Source organism: Strigops habroptila, chromosome Z, assembly GCF_004027225.2.
Source record: "Strigops habroptila isolate Jane chromosome Z, bStrHab1.2.pri, whole genome shotgun sequence".
Taxonomy (NCBI): Eukaryota; Metazoa; Chordata; class Aves; order Psittaciformes; family Psittacidae; genus Strigops; species Strigops habroptila.
Window position 1 is genome coordinate 42,626,346 of NC_044302.2, and position 22,330 is coordinate 42,648,675.

Here is a 22,330-nt window from a genome sequence, read left to right on the forward strand (position 1 = left end):
CCCCTCCCCCCGAATACTTCTCCATGCAGTGTCAACATTAAGATGCGCAGGGACAGCCGCCTGGAGTGTGCCAATACTTCTAAGGGCTCATTCAGACTTCACAGACACAACATAAAAAAAACCCGCATGGAAACCCTCTCACCGCGTCCCGGGCGGATCCCAGCTCCAGCAGGCCGTGCTGGGAGCCCACCAGGACCGTCCCGGACTCGGCGCCGAGGCAGAAGCACCGCGGGGTGCCCGGGGTGGCGGCGGGACGGCACCCGCCATTCCGCAGCAGCCGCAGGTTCCTCATGGCGAAGGGAGTCTGGTCACCGCCGCGCAGCTCACGACGCCACCATCTTCTGCGCGGCGGGCGCAGAGGCGGGGCATCCGCGCACCCGAGCGCATGCGCAGCTCCGCTGTGTGCCTCCCGGGAGCGGCCCCCCCCCCCCCCCCCCCCGCCATGTCCCGCTCCGGACCCAATTGCTGCTGGGGTACCACCACCTTCCTGGTGCGGCCGCCGCCGGGAAACCGCCCCGCGGTGCTGCGGCTTTGTTGGGCCTCTCGCTGAGCCCCTCCCCGGGCACCTCGTCTACCCTGCGGCGGCACTTACCACCCGTGTGGAGAGGGACCCCCGAGAAGGAGGCAGGTCTGGGGTGGCTGCATGGCTCCTCCTGTGGTGCCTTTGCTGATGGTCCTGCAGCCACCTTCCCCTTCGTGAGCCACGTAGCGTGTGCTGGGTCTGGAAGTCGTTGTGTTTTTAACTACAAAACCACCACTTGGACTTTCCATCACCTCAGTTCCCTTGTGTAGTTGCTTATGCCTGTGCTGGTGCCAGGGTGTAAGGTGGCACTGGGAGCAGGATGGTTCTTTTGCAGCCATGCTGGTAGTGACCTATTTGAGGAACTTCAGATGAGCCTTTTTATGTCCAGCATAGCCCATACATAGGCTAGTGCTACCCTGATACCACCCTTTGAGGCACGCTTGGTCCTCTTCTTCCAGCTGTAGCCAAGGGGGAGAAGGCAGCTAAGGCTTCAGAGGGGAGGACTTCATGCAGCTGATCCAGTCTCGTGGCCAGCTGCCCTACAAGCCAAATTTGGTGAAATCCGTTTAGCTGAGGAAACATGTAGAGTTTGCATGATGTAATCACCTCCATGTGTGCTACGGTGTGGGACCATAGGCCAGTGGAAGGATAAGCCACTGGACATCTGGACACTTGTTTCTTGCTGCTGAGGTACTAAACTTGGCTAAAGTCAGTGATAAAACTTTAAGTTGGCTGAACTCCAGGAGCGGTTTCTTGGGAGCAACGGAAGTGAGTCACATCATCATCATCATGACAGCTCAGCTATCACTGCATGTAGAGAAAGTCAGAGCTGTACAGACTCCTTATCCTGGGGACAGGGCGAAGGAAGTGCCTTCCCAATCCAGCCCAGTTTCCACAAAGCCCAGCAAGGCTTTGCAGGAGGAGAGGTAGCTGCCAGACAGCGTGTGAGCCTGGCTGTGCTGCACGTCCATCCTGGCCGGTGGATCTGCAGCACTGGGTTATGGAGGTCTTTGACACCCCTATTCCCTGTCTGTACTTCTTTCGGAGGCTTTTCCAGGGGTCAGTCTACACCCTTTGGCCCAGCTTGATCATACAACCTCCAACCTCCTGGGACCAACTGCCTCTGGATGTGAAATTCGTTTGCCTTATCCGATTACCAGCAGCTGCACAACGTGGCTCTTGCACTATGGGTCCGGGGAGCAGCAGGGTCTGCACCCACTGCCCTGGCGGTTTTGTAGGCTTGTGGCACGTCCCTCCCAGCGGACGGAACCTCCCGGTCACCCCTGCCCCGCTCTGTTCCACTCCGGGGCTTGCGTTCAGCGCGCCGCACCATGTCGGTGAATCATTTTCTCCCCGATACCCGGCTGCAAGGTCCTCTTTTTCCTGTTTTCCGCGGCTGCAGCGGGCGTCCCCCGCCGCACACCCCGTGGCTCCGCTCCCCGGTCCTGCCGCCCCGCCCCGTCAGACCGGCCGGCAGGAAGCGCGGGCCGGCGGCCGCAGCAGGTACTCGCGGCCGCGGGCCCCCAGCTCCACAGGCCGGGTGCCCCCCCTGCCCGGCGCCGCGAGGCCCCGCCGCGGGCGTGGCGGCGCAGCGCGGTGTCAGGGCCCGGTCCCCGGCGGCGCAGCGCGGTGCCAGGCTCCGGCAGCCTTCGCGTGTGCCCCGGCGCGGTGCAGCTGCGCTGGGAGGTGCTTCTGCGGCGCTGAGGCAGGCACGGGGTGGGGGGGGACTGCCTTGTGCTGCTCGCACCGGCAGATCCAGAAAGGGCTGTGCAGGGTTCGTCTTTTCGTTGTTGAGCCAGTGTCGGAGCTGCTTCCAGCTACATCTCTGTTCCAGACAGTTCCCAGGCGGCGGCTGAACGGAAGGAAACTTGAAGAAGACCCTCTGCTGTTGCTGTTGGGTTTGTTTTGGAGGCTGCTCCGTGGTGCCTGCAGCAGTAGCTGTACGCCAACAGACGGTGACTTCAGGGCATCTCTCTGCTGTTAAGAAGGTGAGATCTTCTCTAGAGTTCTTTGCAGTGCAGATCTGACATAGAATCAAGTAGGTTGGAAAAGACCTTTAAGATCATCAAGTCCAACCATTACTCCAGCACTGCCGAGACCACCACTAAACCATCAGGAGGGCCTCACCTACACGGGGTTTGAACACTTCCAGGGGTGGTGACGCCACCACTTCCCTGGGCAGCCTGTTCCAATGCCTGATCACCCTCTCTGTGGAGAAAATTTTCCTAATATCCAATCTAAACCTCCCCTGGTGCAGCTTGAGGCTGTTACCTCTTGTCCTATGGCTTATTACGAGGGAGAAGAGACCGACCCCACCTCACTACAACCTCCTTTCAGGTAGCTGTAGAGAGCAATAAGGTCCTCTCTGAGCCTTATAACATGATTCCTTATAACCTCGTGCTGGAACCCAAAATGTTTATTAGATGCTGTTCATGGTGTGGACCCATGGATGCCCTGCTGGCAAGCGGCAGAAGTGTGGTAGAGTCTTCAGATAGTGCAGGAGGTCCTTATGCTAGTACTACCATAAAGCCACAGGGTCTGTTAGGGACAGTTGAGACTGCTTTTTGCTCCGGATGATTATTCCTTTGTACCAGGCAATATTAGCTTGGAAGACAGGCTTTTTGATGTTTCAGAAGCTTAGCTGAGTCAGCACCTTCATGAAGGGCTGTTCCTGGCATTTGTGAGTGAATTCAGCAGCAAGGTCCATGGTGTCAGGGGAATGATCTAAAAGATGTTCGGTAGCTTTCCAGAAAGCATGAACATTGTCAGTGGTTGTCTAAAAAGCTAATGTGGGAACAGGAGGGGGCAGCAATAAACATGATGAGGCTTAGCCAGCGCTCGGATGGGTAAGCCTTTCGGTCATGAGGATGAGTCGTTCAGAAGAGCGTCTGCTTGGACAACATTTCTGTGTGCTCCACTGTATTGATCTCCGTTCACCTGGTGTCACACAGCTGGCTGTCATGTCCAATAGTTATGTGTCTGCAGTTGAATTGCCACTAACTTGACACTGCAACAGTTTATTTGTATACGTATTTGCTTCAGGTATGTTACTGTCTGAACTGAAGTCTCTGGTAGCCTTTTTATTGATCTTTAAACCATGTTTTTACTGAAGAAAAACAGTGCAAGAGATTATTTATAGGTGTTTTCTGGGATGTTGTTAGCTTTTTTTATACAAGGGCTGTGGGTGTCTGCAGCTCTGAGCAAAAAATCACACCTGCCATGTGCTTTTAAGCACTTGAAAAGGTGCCCAGAAATGTGGCAGAATTGCCATCCTTGCATATGATCAAAAGTCATCTGAATGTAGACCCGAGTAGTTTGCTACAGCTTTGGAGTCAGCCTCTTCTCTGAGAGTGAAGTTGGACTAAAGATCTCCACAGATCCCTTCCAGCCTTATTTTTCTATTTTTCTCTTGCACTCTGCATTTCTCTTTGGAACCCAGCAGGTTACATTGGCCACTGAGCAACGCAGTCTCTTTCGCAAGGACCGCAGAATTACTTTCTCTGGTGCATGATCCATCAGATGAGGTCTGTTGGATGGAGACTGAACACGTTATGTGGGCTTTTTAACATCAATTCTCAGCTGACACAAACGATTTATAGGGATCCAGCATAACGCTGGATTTTTTCCAGACAGCATGGTTTAAAATACTAGCTGAACATTTAGTGGAAATGCCAGGATACAATTACCTGGAATCTCCTGACCCTAGTATTTGCCCTGCCAGAGCTTGTTTTCTTGCAATGTTGTTTCCTGCAACTGTTGTCTGTGGCTTCAAATGCCCTGGTTATTGTTATTAATTTGGTATGCCCATGGACTGTACTTATTTTTCACTCAAGAAATTCACACTACTGCTTCTTGGCTGGTAGTGCAGGCTAATGTAGGAATGAAAAAGAGAGAAAAGAGATACAAAAAGGTCATCTGAGCCAAAGAAGGCAGGCAGCAATGACCAAAAGTAGAAGTCAGAGACCTTGGTTAGGCAGTTTGAAAGCTAGGGAGTGTCTTTTGTTGTATGCCAGACGTGAGTTTATTCTTCCTTTTTAATTTGCTGCAGATTCTATAACAATTATGTGGACCTGAGTAGTTCGGGATCTGCTGTTACTTATTTACTCAGAGAATTTCCTGTTTCAATACAATTCTGAGTCTACTTCCTGAAAGAGATGAAAAAAGGACTGGAAAGTGGAGCTTGTTCCCTTACCACTCCAGGCAATTTAGTGGAGTCAAATCCAGACAGTAAGAGCAGCAATGGAGCCTCAGCGAAAGACATGCTTTCCTCTTCTGGAGAACTGGAAAACGTACAGCTGAAGCCCAGCAGAGAAGCACCCAGAAAAAAACTCTGTGGCTATTTAAACAAGCTGGGCATCAAGGGGCCAATCAAGACCTGGAAGTCTCGCTGGTTCTTTTACGATGAAAACAAGTGTCATTTACTATACTACAGAACTGCACAGGATGTCAACCCTTTGGGATCTATTGATCTCTCCAGTGCCAGTTTTGACTGCAAGGTGGAAAATGGGGAAGGGGTTTTTGAGATCAGAACACCAAGCAGAGTTTTTACTTTGAAGGTAAGGGGCAGCATCTTCTTGTGGGGCTATTATGAAACATTTCCAGTCAGGACAGACACATCTCTGCTAAGATAACCTCTTAGGTTGAGTTTCACTTCAGTCCTCCCAGCCTGGACTGTTACCATTTGGACTTAAATTACTTGCTTTGTTTTGGCAAGACTGGGACTCCATTACCTGTGAGATGGCTGGTGTTTGACAGAATAGGAGTAAAAACTGAACTGGGTGCTGAGTTAAAATCGTTAAGGAGTCCCACAGTCCACATGTGATTTGCTGAACAGAAATGAGCTCCTGCGTCTGGAATGGTTGCTCCAGCAGGAACTTTTGCTAGGTTTTTATCTCTGTGAAAATTGCTCTTAAGGAGCTCTGTGGGTGATTCCTGGCTGAAATAGTTGTGACATTTCTGCTTAGCCTTGGAGCATAGTGAATCAAAAAATGTTTAAAATTATATCAGTGGCCCACTGAGGTTCTGTTACTAAGGCCATGCTGAAGGTTTTCTCTGTCCTCCCAAGTCAGCGTTAGGACCAGAGGCTAATGCATAGGCTTGACACAGCTAGCCTTTATTTCTGCTGACTTCTGCAGTGAAGCGATGGTCAGCCCTTCAGGATGCATCTCATGCTGATGAGGTTACTTCCCTTACTTTCCTGTTTTGTGTTAATTTAGGCAATCAGCAATCAGGCAATGATGTACTGGCTGCAGCAGCTACAAATGAGACGTTGGGAATTTTGCAACGCTCAGAGCAGATTTCCTGTGGGCAGCTCCCAGTTTCTGAATGAACCTCTGGCTGGCAGAACAAGTAGGTGTTGCGTATGTCAGCCTTTCTTCTGCTTTTAGCCCCCCCAGTGATGGATGGTGCTCCTCATGTGTAAATGGGCAGAGGTTTTGGCCAGGTTTTTAAATACAGGTGCCAGCTATCAATGCTTGGTCGATGTTTGGAACTTCTGGACTTATTACGGGTGAACGTAAATGGGCTGTCTCCTAATCCACAGCATGTGGTTGGAGATGCTCAGGTATCTTACGATCATGAATTTCCTTTTGATTTTCCTCATGCTTGTGAAATGTGCACATTTGGGATATCCCCTTCCTCTTGTGAGGAAATTTACAGCAAGTTTTTTTTTTTTTTAGTGGTCGTCGGATAAAGATGTGCATTCTTAGCAGTGGGAGTGAACAGTCCAGTGGATCAGGAGAGGCACAAGCAGGGTGTCCACCTGTTTAGTTATGACTAGATACACATTCTGTGTGAAACAAATAACCCCCCCTCCCTAGCAAGTGTCTGCTCTAAAAGGTTCTGGGTATGTTGGCATTTTGCTATAGCAGGCGATAATTTGGTAACAAATTGTGTTTGTGGATTGTTATCTGCACATTAAAAACTCCAAACACTGGGATGGAAAAGAACAGCAACAGCTCCGTTCCTTATTCCTTTAGGTGGTTAAACTTTTATTGTTTAGGGTTCGTCATTCTCATATACAAATGGTTGAAGTCACTTGATTATCCTTAAATAGATGACTCTGTACATGGAACCTTCTGTAGTTTGACCTAAAACTGCAGAAGCGTGCTCTGCTGTCCTTTTTCCACCTGGCTAGTTGAACATGGAATGTAGACCTGTAGTAAAATGTTGTGATGCTCAAGCTACCTGAAGGAGCCAAAGGCCAATGGAATTCTGTCTTCCTCACTTGCTTTTGTGTCCTGGTTTGTTTTTGCATAGATGTTGTTGACAATGAAGACTTCCTGCCTCTGGTGAAAACGCCAACAGAAGCAGTGGGTTTAAAGGCAGCATCTTTGCCTGCACCCCAAACATCTACTGCTTTGCAGAACATTTCCCTTAAGCACCCTTGGACAGAGATACAGTAAGTGCATGAGGAGAGCTGCAGTGCGGTTGACATGCTGGCCAGCCACTTTGTGCCTTCCTTGTCTGTCATGTGTTTTGTGAAATGGGAGTCTTGCCTAGGTAGAAGAACCAGGAAGTAGCTTTTTGAAGGATATTTCAGGTGAAAGTAAAATTCCTGCCAGAGGGTTTTTCACATGATCCTGTTCCAATGCCTTTCATGTCATCCAGCTCTCTTAGCAAGGATCCTAGTGCCAGACGTTGGGCTTGGTTAAGCTTTCTTCAGTATAGGTAGTGGTTCATGTGCCTGCTGTGATACATCTGCACATCGCTTTTGAGGGGCACACAGGCAGCTTGAGCCTGTACTCTGTAGGCTTGTGATAGAAGCCCATTAGCGCTTTCCAGTAGTTTCAAAGGACCTTGAAAGGAAGGTTTCGTTGGATGGGTGCCAACTGCAGACTACGGGGAATGAAGGTCTGCTGATCTTATGTGCCGATATGTTGTGTGGAGTCAGAAGCGTCTGCTTTTCTGTGGTGGAGCTTCACAGTAGCAAGGCAAAAGCAGAAATATGTAAATGCCAACTTCATTTACAATTAGGAAGCAGCTGACACTGAGTCTTTTGTAGACCTCAAAACAATGGTCTGGTTTTGTTTCAGTTGATGGACAATGCAGGAGGAGAAGGGAAAATATCTGTGTAGAAATAAGCAACTCTCACACCTTTTTGTATAGGTTTTACAGAAAATACTTGTGCATTTGTGGTTTTGCATGAAGCTGTAAAGCCATCTCTTAGTGCTTCTGGCAATATCTGGTCACAGCAGCTGTAACAGTTTCTGGGTCTGATTGCAGTTTTGTTCCTGGATCTCTTTACTGCATTGAAGTCTATTGAGTTTGTTGTGGCAAGGTCATTAAACGTGGTTGAGAGCACAGGACCTGTGACTGCTTCAGATGTGATCATTGTGGCAGTTTTGGCTGTACGGTAGCTTTTCTTGGCACCTAGGGATTTCTGCAGTCTGCTAAGGAAAGGGATGGAGAGAAGAAGAAAAGGAAAGAGGGAGAGAGGAAAGGAGGAGGAGAGGGAGGGAGCAAGAGAGGGATGTGGTTGGTCTACTCTTACCTCTGATCCCTCTGTCCAGCCTGGTGTGTTTATGTATAGGGCTCAATCACATGGAGAAAGATCTCCAGCTGATTTACACTGCTGTTCTGGTACTGATTTTGTGGCACCTTCTTGATTTACACCAGTTATAATCTCGCTCCCGTCAGATCCACCAGTGCCATGAACAGTTCCTTTTCCTAGCCCATGAAGGAGATAGGTTTTGGGAGGAGAGGTGGGATGTGAGGAAAGGTGAGGCACTGAATAGTTTGAATATGCACTGACTGTGATGATCTTGATTTCTCCTGTTCACTAGCCTGTCTTGATCTCTTCTTATTTCAGAAACACTGTCTACAATATCTGTGGCTCGAAGCAGCTGTGGGGGAACAATGGGAATGTCTTTACCTTCAGTGAATTCCAGGAGCACCCTGGGAACCCGGATGAGGAGCAAGAGGCAGAAGTGGAGGCAGGGTGTGCAGGTGCTTGTTACTGAGCTGCGTGAGGTGGTCTGAGTATGATGCCTTCTAGCAGGGAGTCAGACTTAGCAGGAAAGGGAGGGAGAGAGTGGCAAGTTGTCATGGGTTGTGAAAACTCTTATGTTGTCTTAGGTCCTTTCCTGTGTTCTTGGCACAAGACTGGCTCTTTTAGCTCTGCTTCAGGCTGCATCTGTCTCTTACCTCTGGAACCTTCTGCAGAGGCAAAAATACCATCCATGGTGCAAGCCCATACTGGTATTTCTTCAAGGTAGATGTTAAATTGCTGCATGATTACAGGCTAAGTTTAGCAGCTCCACTGCATGCTTGGGAATTTACCTCTCCGTGGTGGTAATGTGCATTTGCTGTGTGCAAGATAGATGGTTGGGGTGCAAAGTGGGTTAACAGGTACCCATTACCTGTAAAACAGTACAGCTTTGTTTATTCTGGGAGTACCTGTGGCTGTTCCCTACTGTCTGTGCTTCAACCCTGTGGATCCCAGCAGGTCAGTTTTGCTGTGTGTCAGGCTTCTCTGCTCAGCTGTTGTGAGTCCCCCCATAGCAAGGCTCAGGAGTCCATAGTAGCAACCCAATTCTGTGTAAATTAACCCTATTTCCCTTCAGTTAAGGAGGGGACCCTTGAGGATGGAAGAATAGAGCCCAGGCTGAACTGGGTTAGGAAAGCCAGGTGGATGAACAGTGGCTTCCCAGGTTTTCCTGAAGAACTGACCAGGGAGAGGAACCCAATGGATAAAGTGAGTGTCCTACAGCAACAGACTCTGACACTCACAGAGGAAGTCAAGTCACAGAAGGTGAGTGTGGGGAAGAGTCTGGTGCTTCTAAGGGCAGGGCCCTGGGAGAGGTCACAGGGACTTCATTACACCTTGGTGTTAGGCTGAGAAGTGCTCAACAGGCAACTCACTGGGGACCAGTTGAAGCTGCTTGTGGTACCCCTTTGTATGTACCAGATTTTGCCCAGCACAAGGGAGAATGGACTGTCCTTCAGCCATTGCTAGGAAGTGCAGCTAGCAGATGGGCTGGAAAAGGGAGATAAGACAAATCCAACTGTGCTCTGCAGGTGTCTTGCTCATGCATCTCTATTGCTCAGTGAATGATAGAAGCACAGTCCTGAATAGGTACTGGCAGAACTGTCAGGTTTAGTCATGCTGTTAACAGCAGGTCATTCTTTTTGAACAGTGATCCACCATTAAGAGGTGATTTGACTGTAGAAGTCAGCACGCGGGTCACTGGAAGAGCTTTCTCTCCTGAATGGTAATGTTCTTCACAAGCATGGAGCAATGCCAGGCTCTGCACTAATGATGCTGGTAGTGTTTCTAGCAGAAGAGGCAGGAGAGCAAGGTCCCATGGTGGGCAATCAGTTGCATCCTTGATTGGCTTCCTTAAATGGCTGAGATTCAGGCTAAGCCTGGATCAGCAGCATGTTGCCATGGCAAGCTTTCATGCCTTTATGTGGGATGGAGTGAGTGAGGGCTCTGGCAGAGGGAAGGTTAAAATGGATACCACAGTTCCTTCTGGTGGCAGAGATAGATGTAGACTAAACTATTTCACTCTCTCCCATTTTGCCACACTGCAGACCAGATCTCCAGCTTCTCTGGTCTCTGCTGGGCCTCCCAAGAATGTTGACTGTAGGAAAGCCAGAATTCAGTGTGAGCAGCAGCTTGTCCATTAGCAATCCAGGTGAAGTCAAGTCATCTGTGTCCTGCTTGCAGAGATCTTTCAGGTCCATCTCTGAGAGCGGAGCTCCTCTACCGAGGAGGCACTGTGATTTCAAGATTGCTGCATGCAGTTTTGCTTCTGAAAGGAGTGGATTTCAAGATCCTGAGGACCTTTCATTGTTTGCTTATTATTGGTTGGGTCTGTGCTCTCTGTGCTGCCATTGCCCTGGGCAGCACTGTGACATGATGGCTTTGTGTTCCTTTTCCAGGAGCTGGTTAAACTTCTCCACAAAGCTCTGGAGGCAGCCCAGCAAGAGAAGCGAGTGTCTAGCATGTATCTCACTGCAGCAGAAGACAAGGACAGGCTGGAGCTGGTGCGCCACAAAGTGAGACAAATTGCAGATCTCACCAGTCGACTGGAAGCTCTTGAGCAAGAAAAGAAGGAACTGGAGCAGATATTGACTCTGAGAGACAGCCATATCAAAGAACTCAAGGAGCATGTGCAGCTCCTGATGGAGAAGAACCATGCCAAACAGGAAGTCATCATGGCCTTGACAGAGCAGATGGCCCAAGAGCAATCTGACCCCCTGCAAGAAGCCAACACTATCACTGTGGAGACATTGTATAAGCAGCAGGAGGAGATTGAGCACCTGAAGGTGCGTGAAATGGCATGGGTCATTTGGGAGGTCACATTTCTGTGCCCTTTTGTTCAGTGGGAGGGTGTTCCTTGTGGGAAGCACAGAATACACTTCTGCTAGTTGCTCTGTCTGTCTCCAAACCAGAGGCAGGCTGGAAGGGTTTCACCTGATACCAACAATGTGCTCTAAAGCATCTGCCTCAGTTTCAGCTTCAGCTCAGAGCCTATTTTGTTTGACTTCATGTCACCATTCAGTGCCTGCCTCTTTCTTTGCCGTTCTTTTGTTTAACAGCTTCAGCCTTGCTGCCTTCATTAGGTTTGTTACTCTTGTCTTTTTCTCTTGTGAAGAGTTTCCCAACACATCCTGGTTCTTTCACATCCAGCCTATTGTATGTCACTATATGCACAGTTACATTGACCAGTTAGCGTGGGGTGGAGAACTGCCAAAAGAGCCACTTACCACATTGTGGGAGAGTTTGTTTTTGCTGCTGGCTATGGGGCTGAAATTCGTGTCAGATTGGGTTTGGTTTTTGTTCATTTTTGGTTTGGTTTGGGTTTGGTTTTTTATAGAACAAAACACATATTCTTCATCTTGCTTAGGTGCTTCTCTAGCTTATATCACCCGAATGTCTCTGTATTTCTAACCATGTACATGTAGCGCACTTAGTATTTTCAAGTGTCTTGTCTATGCATGACATTTCTATTGAGTGTTGTGCCTTGACTTGCTTCGTAGGCAATATTTGTCTTGGGAAGTCATGTCTTCTCCCCAGAACACAAAATTGTTGAGATATTTTCTTGTCCTTAACACACAATCCACATCTGAAGTCTCTGAACTGGGAGGGAATTCCAAGCCCCTCAAGAACTCTCCTTACGTGACTGTTTTACTTTGTGGCAGGATGATATTGAGGCATACAAAACCCAGAACCAGTTTCTCAACTCGGAGATCCACCAGGTTACTCGACTCTGGACAAGTGTTGCTGAGAATGAAAAAGCCCTTCTGATGAAGGTAAGGCAAAGTGACTTTTTTCCCTTGGTAAGAACTGATACTAATTTCTTTCCAAAGCCAGTGCTGTAATGGATTTTAGTCCCAAACACACCAGGAATAAGCTTTCTTCTCAATGTGTTTTTTAGTGAGACCTTTTTTTTTCCTGGTTTGTGTTCTTCCCAAATTAGATATCATTTTCATTCTTCAATAAAACACCTGTAAAGCTCAGTCTTAAGGATGTTGAAACTTAACCCAAATTTCTGCATTTCAGCTATGCTTTTAGATACAAATAAAAAAGCAATACTGTGTAGGGAATCAGAAATTTTTCCTGAGAACTGGCAGACTGTCTGAGCCCTGGCTCCATCTAGTCTTGGTATCCCTACCAGGTTTGGCACTGCTAGGTGGCTGCTCTCAGGTCCTGCAGCTGGGTCAGGGTTCTTATGTTTTCTTAAGCTCTGTTTTTATTTCTAGCCTTGTAAGTGTGCATAGCTTGGTTACTCTGAGACTTGTCTAATCCTTCCTTCTGGTCCTGAACCGCTGCCCAGGCATGTGGTGTGTTCTGGCATTTGTTCTGTGGATTTTCCCTGGGTTTTACTTCCCTGGGTTTTAAGGTATATCTCCACAGTCTTGGATTCTGGAGCAGGGCAAAAACCTGCTTCTGAAGTTGTTGTTGTTGTTATTACTATTATTATTATTATCATCATCATTATTACTACTACTACTACTATTATTACTACTATTGCCATTCATGTCTGTTTGCTTTCTAGTCCTTTGAAACCCTGCCTACCTCCTAACTTAGTCCCCTTCTCTGATCCTAAAACGGCCATAAACTTCAGGGAGGAAGTAATCAGACCAACATGATGAATGTGAGGCAAAATGCTGATTAAAGTGGAAGTATGACAGTATCCTACTCTCTGTCCCCTCTATATGCAGCCTAATTCTCTCTGTAGTTTCTGTTTTGTTTTTGTTTTCGTTTTCAACTGCTGCTTCCCACTGAGTAGGAGTCTTCACTGAGCTACCCATGAGATATTGGGTGAGTCTTGTACCTGTGTGGCTTTTGTTCCCTACTTGTGGAGTGGGGATAACAGTCCTCATTCCTTTTGTCTGCTTTGTGTGCCAGCAGTATGGTGGTAGCAGGGACTGTCCTGCTGTTTGAACTCTGTTTGGCTTCCTGTGCTAGAGGAATGTTGTGTAGCAGTGCCATGGGACTGGGATTGCTGAGGGGCATGTGCTCGCCTTGCCTATGGCACTACCAGGTAACCTGAAAATGGTGTGGTCATAGCTCAATCTCAGGAGTGGTGTATTTTTTTCCAGGATACAATGTGGGGTAGATAACTTGTCTGAGAAGCAGGGAAAAAGACTGCAGAGAACTCAGCTGCTGTGGTGGCTCTTGGGTTGTGTCCTGAGCTGAGCTGGCTGTGATATGGTTATAAACTGATGCAGTGCAGTAGCTAAAGCCAGTGATGCTTTAGTAGGTCTTACACTCAATAAGCAACTTCTGTTCGTGCTAGATACTGCAGCTTGTGCTTGTTCATAGACCATGGTGATCATTCATGGCTGCGGTTCCACTGGATGTAGAAAACTGCTAGATGTGTTTCCTGCAGTTTGCTGTACAGGAGCCTTCACTTTATGTTCAGACCAGGCCAATAGAGAGTAGTGGCAATGCAGGAAGAGCTATGAAGGAGCCAGCTCATTCACTCTTGTTTCCCCATCAGTGTGCCTGCCTGCAAGCCCAAAACTGCCAGATGGAGAGCAAATACCTGACAGTGTTGCGGAAGCTGCAGGAGGCTGTGCCTGGCCTGCCCAGCTCCCATGCTGAGTTGGTGAGGAACCTCATCCAGGAAGCGCTCCAGTGGGATGTGAAGGAAAAAGCAGAAGAAGGTTTTAACCTGAACCCTGTAAGGTAAGGGGCAATAGCATGGCAATATTCACACTCTTGTAGGAGGTTGTGGAGGGGAGTGTACAGGCAAGTAAGAGCTGGGGACATTTCTGTAGCAGGGACTTGGAGCCATGACCCAGGAGTGGAGCTTGAGGAGGCTGGTTTGGTTTGGTGGTGTGGAGACCACAAGTGTCTGATGGAAGCATATCACTATAGGAAGGGAAAGTTAAAAATGATTCAGCTAAACTTTTCTTGGCAGTGGAAGACAGTATAGCAAGTGGCAACAGCAATGACATGCCTGGGACATAAACACTGTACATGAGAGTAAGCTTGTCCTGTAGGAAAGGAGGCCATCTGGGAAGTGGGGGATCTCCATCTTTCCGGGTTTTCTAGTCCCACCTATACAGAGCTACCATCCCCCTGTTTAGGGCCTGTTGGGGACAATCCTGCAGTGAAGGGGGCCTGGACTGGAGACCTCCAGAGAGCCATGCCACCAGTACTGCTGGGGTCCTTGCATTTGTGTTTATGCTTTCCTGCCCAGTTAGTGCCCCAGTTCTGTAGTAGTTTCCATGTCATCTGGTTGGTCATACTCACAGGTTCTCCAGGTAGTTTTGGAGATGAGATCTCCAAGGTCAGGCTTGCTCTCTGTCAAGAATATAATGCTATCTTATGAGTATCTCAGCCTGTGGAGTGATGATGATCACCCTCAATGATCTGTGCTATCAGCGCTCCTGGTGTTTTTCAGTCAGTAGGAGATTTGCATTGTACAGAGGGAGACATCAGAAGGGACTGTGGATCTCTGTTCTTCTGTCTGATGCCCCAAAGCCTTTGCAGTCCTTTCCTACAGAACTGTCTCTGTGCTAGCACATGGTAGGGAGAAGGTACACAGGTAGAGCTAGATAATCCCTTAGGGGCAGGGGAGCAGGTGAGGTGAGAGAGGTCGGATGAGATTAGGCTGTAACTTAGAGCAAAGTTACACGAGTTTGTGTGTGTATGCCATTGCTGCAGGCTCTCATTTGCCTTCAGGGCTCTGAGGCAGCAGGCATGGCAGGCTCTCACATGCAGCTGTCAGAGAAGTGAAGGAGCACCTGTGCTCCAGCATGGGTGACGGGAACCTGGCAGCAGGCTGTAGCTGTCACGGCCCCAGGCAGTAAGTGGTCCTTGACGCAGGTACCAGCACTGTCCTTTGGACTAATCTCTGCCTTGTGTCCCTCCAGTGAGTACGACGAGTATGGGTTTATGACTGTACCTGAGTATGAAGTTGAGGACTGGAAACTTCTGGCCAAAATCCAAGCCCTGGAGATAAAGTCCAACAACCTGCGGAGCCAGGAAGTAGTGGAGAAGCCCCTCCGTGACAGGTGGAACAGTGTTGGAGAGCTAAGCCCCTCTGCAGAGCTGAAGAGCCTGATCCGAAGCGGTATTCCAGTGGAGCACCGGCAGCGGGTCTGGAGGTGGATTGTCAGCTGGCGCTGTGGCCATCGGTCTGACCTCTACCTGCGGCTGCTACGGCAGAGCAAGAGCACCGAGCACCCTGCCTGCCGGCAGATCGAGCTTGACCTGCCCCGCACACTGACCAACAACAAACATTTTTCCTCTCCCACCTCCCAGCTCATTCCCAAGCTCCGGAGGGTGTTGCTGGCATTCTCCTGGCACAATCCTGCCATTGGATACTGCCAGGGACTGAACAGGTGAGGAGCCAGATATGCTGCTTCTTCACTGAGAAGGTGTAAACACATACTCTAGGGTCGGATTCAAGCAACCTCAGGCTCCTGCCTCTGTAGAGTTTTGTCCTGGCTGCAGGATTCTGCATTTGGTGTGTTTTTTTCACCCACTGTTGTTGCTGGAATTAAGGAATCAGCAGGATGCACTTGTTTGGTATCTCCATAGTTAGGAAGAAGGAGCTTTAGGAGGTGGGGTGAGGCAGTCCCAGAATAACAGCATGAAGCTGCGGCTGAATTTCTAACTCTGAATGTGCTCAGCAGAAGAACACCCTGGTGATTCACCTTTCTGCTGAGAAGTGTTGGAGGAAATGTTGGGAAGGTAGAGATGAGGGAGTTGCAACAAATGACATGAGGAGAGGCTGACGAAACTGGGATTATTCTGTCTGGACACAGGAAGTTTCAGGGTATCTGAAAGTCTCTTCTGCTTCCCAAGGAAGGCCAAAGCTGAAGAGGGTAAGGGTTTTAGAAGAATGTGTGGGAAAATGAGCTATGTCACTTAATATGGAGTGTGTCACTTAATATTAATGTGTCCATAATATGGTGTATCTTTGGGTTAGCTCTTTCCTGAATGGAAATAACCAAAATCAGCACACCGCTAACTTTGGGAGGTGTACAGAACATCCCATACTTGGGGAGGCTGGCTTTGTCACATCAGTTCTGCATTTGCTGCTTCCTGTTTGCTGACAGAGGCACATGGGAAAGAAAATTACAGCCCCATGATTCCTTCTGAAGCCTGCAGAATAGTTCACTTGCCTCTCTGACCAACTGTCCTGCCACATTTGATGCTCATGGAACTAAAGACATGCCAAGAGGAGTCTTGGATTCTGAAGTTCCTGTGCTGGCAGTGTTGTAGCGCCTCACCATGTCTTGTCTGTCACAGGTTGGCAGCTGTTGCCCTACTGGTCCTGGAAGATGAGGAAAGTGCCTTCTGGTGCCTAGTCCATATTGTGGAGAACCTAATGCCAGCAGACTACTACAGTGACACGCTGATAACGTCACAGGTGAGCTGGGCACACTCGCATCTACTTGATCTGTGACATGGTGATTTGCAGTAAAGGTTTAAAAGCAAGCAGTCAACTTCCATTGTGTTTGATTTCTCACAGAAGAGTGAACCCACCTTGCAATTCCTTTCATTGCAGAGGTGTTGTAGACTTGAGAGTACAAAGTTTTTACGCATACAGGAGCAGCAAAATTGATCCCTAAGCACTAGGATATTGGGCACCACTCCTGAGTAATTACATGAAGGTGAGGTTAGTCAGAAGGAAGGTGCCCATTAATTACTATTTTACTTATTAATTACTAAGTTACTTATTAAGAAGGACGCAAGTATGAACTAAGTATTGAAGAAGGCCCCATTCTGCAGCTCTTCAGATGTTTCTTTGGAACCTGCACCCTATCTTTGGAGTGCCATGTGCAAATAGAAGAAAATTTTTATATTCTCTGTACTTGCCTCAGTATATGATCAAATACAGTGTTAGTTCTGGCTTTGGGGTTCCCTGCAGATCAGAAAGCCCTCTGGCCATTTCATGTAAAATGTTCTGTGAGTAACCCTGTCATTCAATTGGATGCTTATGACATGTTTTCTTTTTCGTCAACTTTAGGTAGATCAGAGAGTCTTCAAAGACTTCCTGTCAGAGAAGCTGCCTCGCCTCATGGCTCATTTTGAGCATTATCGGATTGATGTCTCACTCATCACTTTCAACTGGTTTCTGGTGGCCTTTGTGGACAGCCTGGTCAGCGACATCCTCCTGCGAGTGTGGGATGCCTTCTTGTATGAGGGAACTAAGGTGCAACTCTCAGTCTAGGTCTACCTCCCATCCTCACCACCTCTGTGACATGATGGCAGGGCAATGGACACACATTTCAAAGAGATGGAGGGTTGAGCCTTTTGTCCTATCCTGCCTGTATGTTGGGGTGTCTTGATGCCTCCCAGCCTCTGTGTTGTCTGTTTACTTGCTTCTGGTAAGCAGACCTAGTCTGCAATGCTGTGCATAGTATCCGTAGCACTTTTGAGCAGGTAGTCCTGCTATGAAACAGCTCTTTGATGGGCCATGATGTCTTCTGCTCTGTGACCTGGACAAAGCTGAGAGTATGACAGATAAAGGGGAAGAAGGTGGGCAGAGAATTAGTACCTGAAGAAGGGAGTCTAGCATTGCCCCTGTGCATAGTGAGAACTGGAGAACACTTGTGGAATCCCTGTGGGGTCCCATCCTTTAGGAGGATCTGGTATGCTCTGGGGTTGTAAATTACCTTACAGAGGGTCAGTCTCTTGGGATTGACTCTGTGCTTCTTTAGGCCTGCCCTAACATAGCCTATTGAGAGCAGGAGAAGCCCAGAGTCCAGCCTATACTGCAATACTATGTGCCTCACCCCATGTTTTATACCAGGAGAGCCTGGTCTTCAACTGCCTAAGACTGCCAACTCAAACACCTTTCAACCCTCCAGGTGATTTTCCGCTATGCTCTTGCAATTTTTAAATACAACGAGGAGGAAATCCTAAGAATTCATGACAGTGTAGAGATCTACCAGTACCTCCGCTTTTTCACGAGAATGATCACGGATGGCAGGTAGGACTGTGGGTTGTAGACAACCTTCCATCCTGGGTTTGTACTTGCTTGCCTGCTAGGTCAGCCTAAAAGGAGTTCTGACCACTCTGTTAAGAGAGATGCATGTGCATTGGCAGGTCCACAGGACACGGATGAGTTTCTCTCTTTGACTTTCTCTTCATGGTGTTATTTGAAGTCTTTTTGGCTCAGGCAAAAGCAACTACAGCAGAGCAGGCCACAAAGTCTGGGCCAGCCTCCTTTTTGCAGCAGCTGGAACTTGTGCTGCCACTTGCTGGGTTTCTCTCAGTTGTAGTTGGGATTTGGGTATTTGGGAACACAGCACAACTCACAACCTTTCATGGCAATATGTGTCTGAGAGGAAGTCTTTTGTGATCGGAAGAGACCAGTGTTGGGAATATTCCTCCCCTAGGGGCCATCAGAATTAGCATCTGATCCACCATATCCTGACTGGTGGCTGCACACTGGTACCTTAAAAGGTGGTGTAGTGCAAGGCTGTTTAAAGTGTTGCTTGGGTTGGTGTTTGTGTGGGGAGTTGCTGTGATTCCTTTAAGACTTTGTTGCTTGATGACTTTTGAGCTCAGAGAGCTGAAATTTGAGGCTCTACTCTTTGCCTACCCCAGGATGCACTTGGCATATCTGTTCCCATCTGTCACAAGCCAGTAAATCGATTCACCAGACCTGTCTTTTCCATTGTAGGAAGCTGATGAACATTGCCTTCAATGACTTAAACCCCTTCCCCATGAAACTGCTGAAGAACCGCCGGTTAATGCACAGGGAAGAGCTGGAGGCAGAGCTGTGTGAACTGGAACAGATCAAGGCAGCCTATGTAAAAGAGAGAGCAGAGCAGGGGCCTCAGGACCTGAAGGAGGTGGTCAGTGAAGAGGAAGAAGAGATTTAACAAGAATATAGTTCCTTATCACTTCCCTCTCGCCTTGCAGAAGGTCTTCAGTAGCAACTGTCTGTAAGAGATGGAGCAGAGGGGGAAAGGTGATCACAGCAGGAGTTCATCTGCCTCAGGAAGCAAGGCTGTAAGTATATAGGACCATTTGGGGGACCATATAGGACCAAGCTTTGTAAATAACTGGGAGGTGTCAAGGGCATTTTACTCTCTGTTAAACTTTTCCTCATTCAGCCTACCCTCTCTTGTGCAGTTCAGGATTACAGCTGATGGTCCATAGGAAATACCAGTTGTGGTACCATGACAGAAGTTGATACGGTCCAAAAGACCCAGCCAGGCAGGGCTTTTCTACCTTTTCCAATGGAGGCTTGAAAGATATCTTTATGTACGAGTGAAGTCACCAGACAGAAATAGTGAACTGAGAGCATTCCCTCATTGGTACCTAAAGCTTCTGAATTGGTCAGGAAGGAAACCTGCTCTGTGAAGGCATGGTGCCTTCAGTGGCTAGCCTGCCAGGAGAGCGTTTTGTTTAACATTGCGGTTCCTGAGTCAAGACACTGTCTCCAGATGGGAGTTGGGCCCGAGGAAGTCCTGGGAGCTGGAGGGCATTTTTCCCTGGGGCTTGGGCTGGAACAGGTGAGAGTGAAATTGTGTCTAGTTTATTTTGTTTCCTCTGGTTGGCCATGGGAGCACAAGGTGTGTCTGCCTGCCTGGCTGAGAAATGCTGGGAGCTACCTTTACTCTTTGTTTAGCTCTGATCAGAGCCATCTATGGGTTGGCCTGACCCTGGCAGCACTGTGCCTTCCAAAGGTGGGTTTGCTCCATAGAAAAGCTTTCATCTCAGAATGAAACCAGCCGCAGCCTGTCTGGTCTTCTGATCACACTTGGCCAGGATGAGTGTGTGGCCATCTCCCCCTGCCTCACAGTTTTGCTCTTCCTGTGCTGGGTTTCTGTGTAGACATTCCTGTGACTCCCATTCATAATGGGAAGGAGGAGGTCGTTTCTGTAGGAGTTTCCAGTATTGAAGGAATATGGAATATGGCCCTCTGCATGTGAACCTACAAACCATTTGGACTAGTTCACAAAAGATGGCTTGATGTTCTCTAGACCGAACCAAGGAGCTGGCCTTATGGGTCTAACACACGGAAATGCCCTGCCTACCTCTGGGAATGGGGTCTGATAGCCTTCTCCCCTGCCTCCCAGCATCAGCCATCGCCTGGACTGTGCAGGTCCATCTGTCACAGATCCAGGACAGGCCAAGTGCTTTAGATGAAAACAACTTGTTTTCCCTAACACAGTGCTAGAACTGCCCTGCTTTCCTGGTGAGCAATGCTTTACTCCAGGTGTGCCTGCAGTCTTGGCATTTTCGGCATGCAGCAGACCCTGCTGTAAGGGGGGCTCTGCTCTATGTTTTCAGACTGACCTTGAACTGAAGCCCATTCAGTGGACGATGCCTCCTTTAAACCTCTTGTGATATGAAGCTGTCCGTGCTTGCAGAGGAAGGGAAAGGAAGCATTCATAGCCCATACTGTTCTCAGCCAGGTGGGCTGTAGGCAGGATCACAGACTGTAGTGGAAACAGCACCAGCTTCTATTCACCTGAGACACGTGGTCTGCTTGGGCACACCTGGACAAATCAGCCAGTTTCAAAGCATTACTAAAGTCTGAGTTGGGAGAGAGCTATGGAGGCCAACCACACGGCATGGAAGTAACCAAAGTGGATATTAGATTTTAGGAAGAGTAGCTAGATGGGCAAGAGTGAGGTAGAGATCCCCTGTATGTCACTGACAGCTGCCCACACTGGAAGTGTGGGACAAGAAGAAAATGTTACTGGGGTCTTACCACAGTATCTCTAGTAAGAAAGCACTGGTTTTAAAATGATGCCACCTACCTAGAGAAGCTCAAAAGGCAGAAGGTATTTCTTTGCAAATGATATTGCTGATCTAATTTACTCATACTGTTAGGTGCATGGGCACACACAAATACAGAACTTCGCTACTGTAATGGACTTTTGAAAGGCATTATCTTTTAAATCAAGACTGTGGAAATTAGAAATATACTTAACAATCGTATCTTTCGTTGAGCCTTTTGCAGTAGTTCAAAATTATTTTCTTCCATCCTGACACTGTTTTTTAAAAAAGGCATTTGAAACATGTATTATGACACATGTAAACATGTATTATAACCATAGCCTCGTGTATGTCTACAGTATATAAATAAACATTGGTCTATGGGGTATATAATGACCCATTAAAAAATAAAATCTTCTGAAGAAGACATAAGGACCAAGCTATTGTCCCTGATGGGAAATTCTGAAAATAATTTTTAATTGAAATCAGAAGGGAAAATACATCTCAGTGTTGTTAGAAGTTTCTCTTCTGTTGTATCTTCTCCAGCTCTTGGTTTTGCTCCACTTGTGTATTACTGAGGGCCTTTTCTTCTGGTCATTCTGCCAACCAGTCATTGTGGTTGTTCTTTACTAAAATGTGGTGGATGCAGTAATATCTGTCAGGCCCGTGCAGACCTGTACATCGGGGCCAAGCTAGAATTCCTCATTGGCCTTCCTCCCCTTGGGTTCCACAAACTTTAGGGCTACTGAAAAGCACTGAATTCATGTCACAAGATGCCACCTGGGCCCAGAGGTTAGCTTAGCCCTGCACAAGTCCCTCAAGCCTCTGCAAGAGCTGCAGTATCAGCCCGTGCCAGGGGTGCTCTAAACTGAGGTTACCCCTGCATGAAGTGCCCAAGGATGATTTCTGTGGTTGAAAACAGTTTAACATGGTTGCACAACCCAGTAGCTCCCTCTGCCTGTGCTTGTGCCTGTGCATAAAGCAGTTGCCTTTCCACCCCAGAGTCAGCCTTTGCTGAGCTTTGCTGTATGCATAACATTATTTGTTAGATGAGCCTTCTGTCTCTGCATTAATCTAAACCTTTGGATACCAGCTCCAACCCTAAAAATAATGTTTTCTATCCCTCCCCCCCGTGTGCAATTAATCTATAGACTGCCTTGTTGCAGGCCTTTGAGGCCACCAGGAGTTTATATGGTTTTGAGAGGACAGATTTGTGGAGGATGGCCAAACACACAGAAAGTTACTGCTGGCTCAGGAAGTCCCTGAGCTGCAAGCAGGTAGAGGCTGGGAGGCCTCCCTTCTTCACCCCTTTTTGGCTCTGGGTGGTACTGGGCTGGAAGGATCTTGGGTCTTTACCTCTACATGCTGAAACCCTTGCATGCAGAAGTGCTAGTGCACAGCAAAGACACTCGATCCAATGCTGTATGCTGGCATGCTGCCCTTGAAAGACGCATTTCCAGGGAGGTTGTTTCTGTGTGGTTAATGTTTATGCCAAGCTCAGGATTCTCATCCAGGGTGAAGGAGATAGATAAGGGACAAGGCATTGCCCATGAGCAGGAAGCAACACCCTGTGGTGGGAGATAGCCCATAGTGCTGAGTTTCTCCTCCAGCTTGCAGGCTGCCACCTGCCGCGATCAGACACAAGACCATTGCTG

The 22,330-nt window shown here is 48.2% G+C and overlaps 2 protein-coding genes across 8 annotated transcripts in view; one reads left to right on the top strand and one right to left on the bottom strand.

Annotated features, from left to right (window-relative positions):
• ELP1 (elongator complex protein 1) overlaps positions 1 to 1,098 on the bottom strand; it is a 30,738-nt gene extending 29,640 nt beyond the window's left edge. For 5 of the 6 annotated variants that reach the window (XM_030471347.1, XM_030471349.1, XM_030471352.1 and 2 more), the window contains exon 1: positions 143 to 364. In XM_030471347.1, the coding sequence (XP_030327207.1) occupies positions 143 to 292 (150 nt within the window). In that variant the 5' untranslated portion in view covers positions 293 to 364. Of the gene's footprint in view, positions 1 to 142; positions 365 to 592 lie in introns of those variants that run through there. The other variant, XM_030471351.1, reaches the window with a different exon arrangement.
• Positions 1,099 to 1,461: 363 nt separating this feature from the next.
• On the top strand, positions 1,462 to 21,560 carry TBC1D2 (TBC1 domain family member 2). Of its 2 annotated transcripts, XM_030471355.1 has the most exons (15): positions 1,462 to 1,582; positions 2,358 to 2,478; positions 4,572 to 5,079; positions 5,740 to 5,872; positions 6,782 to 6,923; positions 8,334 to 8,470; positions 9,088 to 9,275; positions 10,409 to 10,795; positions 11,672 to 11,782; positions 13,477 to 13,664; positions 14,858 to 15,328; positions 16,242 to 16,362; positions 16,963 to 17,148; positions 17,807 to 17,928; positions 18,625 to 21,560. In XM_030471355.1, the coding sequence occupies exons 3-15, from the start codon at positions 4,678 to 4,680 to the stop codon at positions 18,824 to 18,826; spliced, it is 2,790 nt and encodes a 929-aa protein (XP_030327215.1). In that variant the 5' UTR covers positions 1,462 to 1,582; positions 2,358 to 2,478; positions 4,572 to 4,677; the 3' UTR covers positions 18,827 to 21,560. The 2 variants fall into 2 exon arrangements, with proteins under 2 accessions (XP_030327215.1, XP_030327214.1); XM_030471354.1 differs by lacking the exon at positions 1,462 to 1,582 and having other exon boundaries at positions 2,242 to 2,511.
• The last annotated feature ends 770 nt before the right edge of the window (positions 21,561 to 22,330 follow it).